This window comes from Leuciscus leuciscus, assembly GCF_965113295.1.
Source record: "Leuciscus leuciscus genome assembly, chromosome: 18".
Classification (NCBI taxonomy): domain Eukaryota; kingdom Metazoa; phylum Chordata; class Actinopteri; order Cypriniformes; family Leuciscidae; genus Leuciscus; species Leuciscus leuciscus.
The window spans coordinates 26,754,860-26,766,242 of record NC_138742.1 but is presented as its reverse complement, the minus strand read 5'-3'; the positions used below and the strand labels follow the sequence as shown (position 1 = coordinate 26,766,242).

Sequence of the window (11,383 nt, the reverse complement as noted above, 5' to 3'; positions counted from 1 at the left end):
ATGGTGGCGCTGGAGACTAAAGGGTTCCTGATGGTTTCACAATTAATTCTTTACCTTAAATTCTTAATTCTTTTGCAGTTAACATGTGTCTTTTCTTCTCCACCTGTTTTTGTCTGAGCCTGCTGACCCAATGAGCATTTCACTGTCCAATGGTCACGCCTCAACTGCAATTTCTAGTATTGCATTAGTATTGTATCCTTCTCATGGGCATTTAATAATTAGTTAAATCTCTTTTTTTGGCTTATTTTATCTTTAAAAGCAAACGTGCCTAATTATTATGCACACCTGAATATAAGGCGTTTTTCATTTCCAGCCTTCATGAACAATTATATATCACTTATAAATGATTAAATACAAAAATTAATGGTAGTTATTAAGATTAATGTGGTTTGGAATTGGTCAAATGTGCCTGGAAAAAAATATTAGAAGCAACTGAAAAAATCAGAACTGTGAGATTATTTAAAATTGTGAGATTTAGCCTAAACCTGAAACTGCGAATTAGTTACACAACTCTCAGACTAGACAGTGTCATCAAAGCAGTTTCTATGAAAGTTCTCACTGGAGACAAAAGGCATCCTGAGGTAAATATGGAAGCAGATATCCGGAATTGAGAACTTTTATTTGCATTGCATTTCTATTTTTGCAAGTGCTGTGATGAAATGATATGCTATCTGCTCTTCCACACTTTCCCAGGATTGTGTTTCATATAAAATAAATCCAAAAGGAGTAAAATTCCAATGGTTGACATTATGCACTAGGCTAGCTATATTTATAAATGAGGTGAGCTCATTTTACAAAACATTTCAATAAAAGGTAAAACACATTTCACCTCTCACATTCATACAGGCATTTTAAGACTGTATGACAGATCATTTTAAGTGAGGATTGCTTCAGCTGGAGCAAAAAAAGACAATAATCAAACTATTAAGAGTGAACACGCAAAAAACTACAATACCCACAATGCACCTTGAAGTAAAACCACGCGTCGGTCGCACAATGACGTATGAACATTTAGCGGGCAGAATCAAAAACAGGGACTGTTTGTGTGTTAAGTGTTCAGTGATCACTGTTTAGTCATTAAGCAAAACGCGGGCGGCAGTAACAACACTAGTAAGTCAAGATATCAAGGTAAATATCTCATATGATGGTCAATTAAATAATTTGCTTTAGTTATATAGACGTTATGTAACATCTTGACAAAATTGAGTTCTCACGCAGTCTTCATAGATTAACAGTGGGCTGCTTGTAAGGGGAATGTGCCATTAATATTAGTGTGTATTGTGAATATGGCAAGTGCTAAAGTATTGTTCGCCTAATAACCGTGTCGTGTTGATTCAGACAGGCGTTATGCAGAGAGTCAGTCGCCTGAAGCGGGAGATGCAGCTCCTCAGTGCCGAACCTCCTCCGGGAGTCTCGTGCTGGCCGGTCGAGGGACGGCTGGATCAACTACAAGCCCGTCAGTCTGCCTTCACTTCACATTACATGCCATATCTAAGTAAAGCTTCAATACTGACAGCATCCTCACTCCTGTGTTTGATATAGAGATTGTTGGAGGTGCAAACACTCCGTATGAAGGAGGCTTGTTCACACTGGAAATCAACATACCTGAGAGGTGAGCCTACAGTACACATCCTGATGGTCAACACTGATGGAAGGCAATTTGTGGAACTTTATTTATTTAAATGAAAGCAATATACTATATTTTAGTTCAATACTAATTTGTTTTGTATTGTTTAATATTTTGAGCTGATTTCATGCATGGTATTCACCTCTAAAATATGCACAATTTATTTCTACAATAAATAATACAGGTATTATAAAATTTTAAAATAGAGTGCAAGTAGACTAGTGACATCTGGTGTAAAAGCCATATGAAAATCACATGTAATACCATGGTTTAACTACTAACATAGGCTATATTAGCACCGGTTACAATTTTCTGTGCCGATTCCGATTTTCTTTCAAATAACTATTGACAAAATTTTTATTTTCTTCAATGTACAATTTTATGTTCTTAAAAAAAGACACAAGTTAAAGTCAGTAATAAAATAAGACCTAATAAACTAATTGCAAACAACAACACAAATAAACGCAATAGATAGAATAAAGACAGATATGAAATAAACAGGTTATTTTATTACGTTTTTTAGGTGGGTCTAACAGTAGGTTAGTATTCTGGTAAGAAATACTACAGAAATTAATCAAATGTAAAATAACACTGGATATTCTTCATTGTAAAAATTAAATACAAGATTAATGCTTGCAATTAAAGTTACAAAAGTCAAGTGATTAACTTTTTTGTCTTTTGTTCTTTGATTAAAATGACAGACCGCTGCAGGTTTATTAGGCTACTGTCACTTTAAGAGCTTACGCTCAGATCCGAAATACTGTTACACAACATGCGTTTTCTCTCAACTATTTACATAGTTAAAATGATTAAAGTCTACCAGAGTGTTAAATGATCTCAGCATCAATGTGCAATTTTATGAAATCGATTTTTGACGCGTTTAACACTTTTCTCATGTTTGAAGGTATCCGTTTGAGCCGCCGAAGATGCGTTTCCTGACACCCATCTATCACCCCAACATTGATAATGCAGGACGCATTTGTCTTGATGCTCTGAAATTGCCACCAAAGGTAAAGACTGAAAATATAACTGAACCCAAACCTTTAATATATATACATGTGTTTTGCAAAACATAATTTATACATGACACTTGTAGTGATATTAACACTGACAGTAGAGCTTTTTTTAATGCACATTTGTTGCTGTTGTAAACTAGTCAACCTGGTATTCATGCATTTTCTTTCAAAGGGAGCGTGGAGGCCCTCGCTCAACATTTCAACATTGCTCACTTCCATACAGTTACTGATGGCCGAACCGAACCCCGACGACCCACTCATGGCTGATATAGTGAGTTAAGCTGCTGTGTGTTCCCTCAGTTCAAAGATCAAATGTGCAACTTATGGAATTTAAATGTTTGTTTGAACAGCACGACATAATTGACCGAACCAGGGAATTATTTCTTTACTTCATGAGGTGTTCTGACTGTCATTGCTCTTGGATATTAATGGAGTGTGTCTTACATACTTTCCAGTCCTCAGAATTTAAATACAACAAACCACTTTATCTAGAGAAGGCAAAGAACTGGACGGCTGAACATGCAATCCAGAAGAACAAGGTACGATTTGTGCTTTTTAGGTCTGTTGTGTTTCAACTGTCTGGCAAAGCCTGAGCTCCACACACACTGTCGTTACACACATGAGCCACTGGGGGGAGCCATTGCTATTTCATTCTTCACTGTTTCCCTTCCCTCTTGTGTTTGAAGGGTTGTGTGGAGACGGAAGAAAAGACTTCAGCTGAGAATAAAAATAAGAAAACTGCACACAAGAGAGAAGCACTTACTGCACAGGAGAATTTAGAGCATACCAAGAAAGTATGCATGCAGTAGGTTTATATTTTACAAATGACTGATACACAATGATTAAGTTGTTGTTTATTATACAAATTGTTTCTTTTTAGTATGGTTATTTTTCTTGTTTACTTTTCTTGTTGATTATTTGAATTTAATAAAATATATTTAAAGTTACACAAAATGTGCATCTTCTCGAATGGTTCATTAGTCCTCAATACATTTATAGCATCTGTTGTCTAAAGAGCCTACAAATGTCAATATACAATTTTATCTTAGTACACATTTATTATACTTTACAATCTGTAAAAGATCCCAACAAAACTATATTGCAACCTGTTTAAATCACTCATGGATCTGTTTATATCTTCAGTTTATGGCACTGACTTTGTTTGCACTTCTGCTGAGGATTTATTCACTTGTCTGAAAAAAAAAAGGTGATTATTACAATAATTATAGCTGGACAGTAACAAGTAGTAACCAATAAACAAGAAATATGTTTTTATTTTTGACAATGTAAACATATTTAATACTATAATGTTGGTAGGCAAAACCTTTCAGCGCTGTTGCATGATTATTTCTGAAAATACATAACACGATTTTTAAATCGATATGAAAAGTTGTGATAGACTTTTATTTCATATTGTGTCATATCAGAGTGAAATGGCTTTTGAAACAAGAAAAATATATATGTGGTTGGACTTGATTTTGTCCATGTGGAATTGATTGGATGGTTGTGGTTTGCTATTGGTGGATCTCATGTGAGTGACAGGTAGCCCCGCCCTCAAACGTCATCAGAGATGAGATGTCCCTGCAAGTAGGAGGGGAATTTATTTTGATTAAAGATTATGAGGACACATGAAAAAAAAAAAAAAAAGTGCACGGATGCATCATTTATAATAAACTACAATATTCAATAAATAAGAATAGTCAACAAGTGATTTCACTGTGACTTTAAATGGCTACTTATGTTAGGGACTCCTTGCGAACCTAATACAACCGTCAGAATGTAAAATAATATTCAGGTTGATTTTAGAAATAATCAAGCACTGTTCCAGTTATTTGGGGTAAGTAAATACCCTTTAGAATATGTCTTATTGATGTTTTTGTCGTAACTAAATCAATGTATGGACGCTTCAGACGTCGTTCGCGCTGTCGGTGGAATTTTCACACGATCCCTATTTACTGCAGGAAAGGAAAGCTCGTCGGAGAAGCACACATACAGTACACAATACTGCTGTTTTATCAACTTGCGTAGACTGTTTTTGATTAAATGTGTTGTTAACTATATTTGTAGTATAGTTATAAAATCGTCAAAGTAATTGTGCTATTACTATATTTTGTTGGACAGACTGTCTCTCCCAAGAGAGCCCGTCCAGGAGAAAGTAATAACTTTACTTGTATGAGTACATTAGACTAGAACGCAGAGAATGGACCTTGCCTTCATATTTCATAGTCCAGCACATGCAGTGGCGTAACTTTGAGTGTGTGCGCGCACAAAACAATAATATTAAGATGTCCAGAGATCAATTTCAATACTATAGCCTACATTGAGTTTAATTTAACGCTATCTAATTTTTTATGTGATAGTTTCAGATACAAATTTGCCTAAAAGTAATTTTCGTTAACTTTTTATCATAGTAGCCTTCTTGATAATAATTTTTCATTGTCACAGAATTATTAGTATTTAAAAAAATAATAATAAAAAAAAAAATTCAGTCTTTATGAAATTATTTGAATTGCGTTCAATTCTGTTTTGGTCATAACACATGTTTGTGTGTAAAATAAATATTTTGTTTTGTGTGTCTAGAAATGCTGTCTAACAAAGTGGGCAAACAGCTGGGTCACCCAACATATTCTTTAACTGGATGGTTTGTGAGCAAGTTCTTTAAATGGAACAATCAGATTTTGGAGGAGAATGCAGTGAAATTGATCAACATACAACCCAACGACACAGTGCTGGAGCTGGGTCACGGGCCGGGCCTCGGTCTTCAGGAGGCCTCGCAGCTCCTCGTGGGCCCGAGAGGGAAACTGCTGGGTGTGGACTACTCACAATACATGCATCAGATGGCCAGCAAGCGCATGCAGGAGCAGATCTCCAGAGGAAAGGCTGTGTTGTATCACAGTGATTTGGTGACCATGCCGATAGAGGAAAACACTGTTGACAAGGTGTTTCACTGTAACTGTTATTACTTCTGGCCGGATCTCAAAGCGGGAGCGAAAGCGATCCACAGAGTGATGAAACCAGGTGAGATGAGTGATTTAACCAAATCTCTAAACCAAAAGCGATATATGTGTTTATTATAGGCAAACTTTAAGTAGGCTTATATAAATGAATTACCACCTTTTTTTTTACACATTTATTAAATGGTTGTGCTCTCAGTAATCTTATTTAAAATGGCATATTTGGCCATCTTACATTTCAAATAAAGGAATCTAATAGCAGAAATGCCAGGGGTGTCAAACTCATTTCTTTGATGGCCACTGCCCTGCAGAGTTTAGCTCCAAAATACACACACCTGCACCAGCTAACCAAGAGGTGTGTTTGACTTGAAGCGGCGCTGCGCAAACCGATCGTTTTATGACATTGAAGTACCGCAAGACCGATTCGAAAGCACATGGAGCCATCTTCTCTCTTATCGATCACGAATTAGAAACTTCTATAGGCATCCGTTTTGGCAATGCTATCTCATGACTACGATTTGTCTAAACCCCCATGATGAGTAGGTTTAGGGGCAGGTTCAGGTGGAGGTCATTCGTACGAATTGGGCAACTCATAAAATATGTACGATTTAGCAAAAATCTAACAAAAAGGTTGTAAGAATTTGAGCGAATTAGCCACCTCGTAAAATTTGTTAAAACAGGTTTTGTAGCTAAACTCTGCAGGCCAGTGGGCCTTACAGGAGCGGCGTTTGAGACATGGGCCATAGAAGAACCATTTTCGGTTCTCCAAAGAACCTTTCAGTGAATATTTCTTATAAGAACTATTTTTGTATAAAGTGTAAAGACCATTTTAATAATCCAAAAACCTTTTTCTGCTATAAAGAACCTTTTGTGGCTCCAAGGATATGCTAAAGGTTCTTCATTGAACCATCAGTGCCAATAAAAAAACTTCATTTTAAGAGTCTATCATAACATAACACAATTTTTAACATTCAGAAAAATTTCTTTTCTGTTCCTCAGGTGGAATTATGGTTACAACTCTCAGACTAGAGAGTGTTAAAAAAGTAGCCTCGAAGAACATGTTTAGCGGGGAGAGCTGGCGTCCTGAGGTCTACATGGAAGCGCTGGAGTGCTCTGGGTTCACAGACGTCCGAATGGAGAACAAAAGAGAGAAACTCGTCAAATTTCAAGCTATTTTTGCCACTGCTGTGAAGTAAAATCACTGTGTAATATACTGATATGTTAAAAAAAAGATATCTGTCCTGTCAAACTTTCTCAAGATCGAATATACTCCAATTCATTGTTGAAATTAAACGGTGGTAGTAATAAATAATGAAGACAACTGGTCAATTAAAAATATATTGAAAATGAAATGTAATGCATATATTTAGCAAAATGCTTTTCTAGAAGATTAAGCTATGGACATTAAATGGCTTTCCAGGGGTAATGACGTGTTTCCACGGTTGAAACACTGATTTAGCGATTAAATGAGACATGATACAGTTCAGTTGTACTGTTTCGTTCAACATTCCTTCTGATGTTCATTCATGATTTTCGTGCTGTAACTTAACAGGCCTAAAGGTGATATTGTCATGAAAATTCTTTATACGAATACAACCTACTGAATCTGACTTCTTCACGACAGACAATTTAAACAACTTCCAGTTGTTAAAAATAATAACTACAGTATTTTGAGGTAATTACCTGAATACTTACAATACAATACAATACTTCCCTGAAGTAAGGTGACAGTGTCCCGTCAAGAAGCAACTATCACTACCTCAATCACACATAGAATCTAGATGATCTGTTGTTGTTTTTTAAGTAATCCTCAATAAAATATATGAAAGGAAAATCTTTAATTCAACTGAAAATCACAAAATGCAAAACAATTTAGGTGCATTTTTAAATGAACTTGTAATGAATGTCATTTTACCTCTATTTTAATGAATTATATGCAGTAAAATAATTGTAACCATAATCAAAATAGTGCTGTCACAAAACTAAAAGTGCAAACTGAAACTGATCAAATTTTTTTCTTCAAGCATGAAAAGAGAGATAAATGAACTACACAGAACAGCCCAAGATATGGTCATGTTCATTTTCAAGAATATAAGCATGTCGACGATTTCTTGCAGCAGTTGAGACCTTTGGGCAGTAACCATGTCCCCTGCAGTTGAAAAGACATGCTCACTTGGAACAGAAGTAGCAGGGATGGAAAGGTATGCTTTGGCAAGTGGAGCCAGCAAAGGATATTAAGAACTGTTTTCTTTCCACCACTTCAGAGGGCAACACCTGAGTGGGATATAGGCCTCTCTTCTGTAGAGATCAATTTCCCTCTCAATACCTTTGCTGGGCTGTTCTGACTTGGAGAAAGAGTCCCCTAGTACAGGGGTTTTCAACCTTTTAGGATATGCGCCCCCCCAAGTTTGTCTAATTTCATTCGCGCCCCCCACCCTCCCAAAGTGCGTGCAAACGAACATCATTACTATACAAGTTGTGAATAGGTTCAGTGTTTAGAAGGAAGACAGGGTCGGCGTGACTGGGACTCGCACGTTTTATTTACAAAACTCAAATCAACAAACAAAAGTCGTGCCAACAGCGCATTCACTGTAGCCTTGCTACAGCATACAAAACAATCTCACAATAAAACTCTTTCCACGCGTCAGTAACAGTAACTCTTTCCACGCGTCAGTAATTCTTTCCACGCCTCAGTAACTCTTTCCACTCGTCAGTAACTCTTTCCACGCCTCAGTAACTCTTTCCACTCGTCAGTAACTCTTTCCACGCGTCAGTAACTCTTTCCACGCCTCAGTAACTCTTTCCACGCGTCAGTAACTCTTTCCACGCGTCAGTAACTCTTTCCACGCCTCAGTAACTCTTTCCACGCGTCAGTAACTCTTTCCACGCCTCAGTAACTCTTTCCACGCCTCAGTAACTCTTTCCAAGCCTCAGTAATTCTTTCCACGCCTCAGTAACTCTTTCCACGCGTCAGTAACTCTTTCCACGCCTCAGTAACTCTTTCCACACGTCAGTAACTCTTTCCACTCGTCAGTAACTCTTTCCACACGTCAGTAACTCTTTCCACACGTCAGTAACTCTTTCCACTCGTCAGTAACTCTTTCCACGCCTCAGTAACTCTTTCCACGCGTCAGTAACTCTTTCCACGCGTCAGTAACTCTTTCCACACGTCAGTAACTCTTTCCACTCGTCAGTATTTCCACAGGATCCGCCAAACTCTCCCGTTACAGACCTCGCGGAACCACGCCCCCCTAGCCACACAGGTGAAACTCGAAAAATTGAATATCGTGCAAAAGTTATAATTTTACAAAAACAAAATCTCCAAATTCAAAATCTCAGAAAATTTTAATATTACAGGATTTTAAATACAGAAATGTCGTCCCTCTGAAACGTGATCATGCGCATACAGTTATATACTAAATATATTAGTTTCACCTTCAAATTTGAATTACTGAAATACAAGAACTTTTGCACGATATACATTTTTTCGAGTTTCACCTGTATTATGTGCTGCATATAGCGTGCATAAAAATAGTTATATTGAAACAGTACATATCTAGCTTACCTAATGTGATGGCTGAGCCTGTTTCTGAGAGCATTTTATGTACTGTTCGTCATACTTTCGTCGTTTTGATGCACCCAGGCCTTTGGTTTTTGCTATTAATCCTCTCTGCATGGAAAGTTGACGTGGAGGGTTCGACATCAATTTGCGGAAGTTGTACGGGTTCAGTCGGACACTCTTCTTCTTTTTTGCCTGACGGTTCACCTGTTTTATCACTGGTATTATTATGTTTAAGCCACCGGTCCATTTTTGTTTTAATATTTAGCTTGAACTCGATCGCGTCAACTCTGCTCCTCTGCTGTAGCCAACTAATATGAAAAGGTTGCCTCGCCTGATTAGCTGCGGGACTAATCAGATTGCCCCCTCTAGTGGATGACTAAAGATTTGCTATCTTACATTCACGTTTCACTTAAGCCTCTGAATTCACAGTTTCTCGCGCCCCCCTTAACAGGTGTTGGCGCCCCCCTAGGGGGGCGGGCCCCACAGGTTGAAAACCCCTGCCCTAGTAGATCCTCAAGCGCTGTCTTCTTGGAGGCATCTCAGTTGTTTCTCCCTGAAATATTCCTGAGGATTGCTCTCTTTGTGTCGGCCACGATAAGGGAATCACCATAATTTGGTGTCATGCTCCGTTCAATCATGGCACAATGAGAAACAATGTGGGGCTCTTCTACTCACATGAGTCTGTGGTGGCTGTCTTCAAAGGATTCAGCAGCTTCACAAGGTCTTCGGCATTGATGATATCGCAGCTGTCCAGTGTATCAATGCTTTGGGCGTTTTGTCTGATCTCAGGGCAGAGAGTTGCTGCTATGGTAGCTTGCTGCTCCAGGTAAGGAACAATCATATCCAAATGTGCTATTGCATTATGTGGAAACGTCCATGATTCACTTGTGTGGTGGCAGTTGTAGCAGCTTCTGCTTGGGCATAAATACCGCCACAGCTGTTAAATTCAGGTGAAAAAAAGCTGTAACGCGCCTCACCCGTCCAAACAAATAGTGACGCGCAATACCGAGGCCAGCCTGGTAGCAAGGTTTATCGTGTGTGCGAAGCAATCCTGTCTCGCACACAGCCACTTTGGCACTTCCATATTACGAGCATTGTCAGTCAAAATAGCGGTTCCATGGTTTGGGTTTTTAAGCTCCCAGTCAGTGACAGATGCTTGTAAAACTTCAGCTATGTTCATCTCTGTATGGGACTCAAAAAGTGGGCGATTCCATTTCCCAGTCACTGATGATTGTGTGAGCTGTAATTGTTATATAGCTCTGTGTACACCTAAGTACAACCGGCAGTAGTAATGGCGATGCTTTCTGCCTCTTTCAGAGTCTGTAGCTGTGTCCCAGTTCAGGGGCTGCATCCTCCGAAGGCCGCATTTGAAGGCCGATTGCGTCACAGCGGTGCGACGAAGGCTGTCCCAAGTCGAGGGATCCTTCTAATGCGACCTAGTTATAACTTGAAAATGTAATAAAGAAATTATTCTGTACATTTATTTGTTGTCATGTCAATTAATTTGTAGCCTACATTTGATAACATTTTTTATATTTTACATTTTCAGTACTTTTTACAATTATTTACAAGATAAGTTACGTTTAAGATACGAAATACAAACTAAAACATAATATTTTTACTTGTATCATTGAAATATTATTACGTTGTTATTATAATGAAAAACGCATTATATTTGAGTTATTTTTAACCTTTATCTATTAACATGTATCTACGGTACCTAATATTTATCTAAATTAATCGATATTGAATCAAGATCGGAATCAAATCACAAGAATTGAATTGAAATCGTGAAATTTGTAAATCTGAAATCAAGCAATAATAAAAACAGTGGCCTACCAGTCATTACCATGTTGAAACATGTTGTCACTTAAATGGAACTTAATAAAATTCTGTTTAGTTACCAAATGTTTTGACAATCAAAATACACTTGTTGTGATGCAATTTGTTTTTGTTTTTTTACATCCCTCCCAAATCGGAGTTGACGTCCCAATCGTACTGCATTGTGGGACGTATAGGTGCCTGAAGTATACATATGAAGTAGACTCGCTCCCTCGGTCAAAATCGAGGGAACGAGGATCTGTCCTTATAAACTTACCTGTCCACTTCACGAAGTGTAATGCACTTCAAAATGTCGGCAGGTATGGCAGGGAAGTGCTTTGTCGCGCCGCGGTGACGCAATCGGCTATACTTTCCCCTTTAAATGACTCTCGGTGCGGATTTC

General features: G+C 37.9%; 2 protein-coding genes across 5 annotated transcripts in view; both read left to right on the top strand.

Annotated features, from left to right (window-relative positions):
- LOC309480649 (putative methyltransferase YdaC) overlaps positions 1–7,079 on the top strand; it is a 190,191-nt gene extending 183,112 nt beyond the window's left edge. The window contains exons 2-4 of one of the 4 annotated variants that reach the window (XM_082145274.1): positions 4,639–4,798; positions 5,224–5,661; positions 6,597–7,079. In XM_082145274.1, coding sequence (XP_082001400.1) covers positions 5,226–5,661; positions 6,597–6,793 — 633 coding nt within the window. In that variant the 5' untranslated portion in view covers positions 4,639–4,798; positions 5,224–5,225 and the 3' untranslated portion in view covers positions 6,794–7,079. Of the gene's footprint in view, positions 1–4,376; positions 4,481–4,586; positions 4,799–5,223; positions 5,662–6,596 lie in introns of those variants that run through there. The other 3 variants (XM_082145276.1, XM_082145273.1, XM_082145275.1) reach the window with 3 other exon arrangements.
- Positions 1,006–3,597, top strand: ube2t (ubiquitin-conjugating enzyme E2T (putative)). Its single transcript, XM_082146366.1, has 7 exons — positions 1,006–1,128; positions 1,339–1,456; positions 1,543–1,612; positions 2,532–2,637; positions 2,816–2,914; positions 3,099–3,182; positions 3,330–3,597. The coding sequence occupies exons 2-7, from the start codon at positions 1,348–1,350 to the stop codon at positions 3,450–3,452; spliced, it is 591 nt and encodes a 196-aa protein (XP_082002492.1). The 5' UTR covers positions 1,006–1,128; positions 1,339–1,347; the 3' UTR covers positions 3,453–3,597.
- Positions 7,080–11,383: the final 4,304 nt, after the last annotated feature.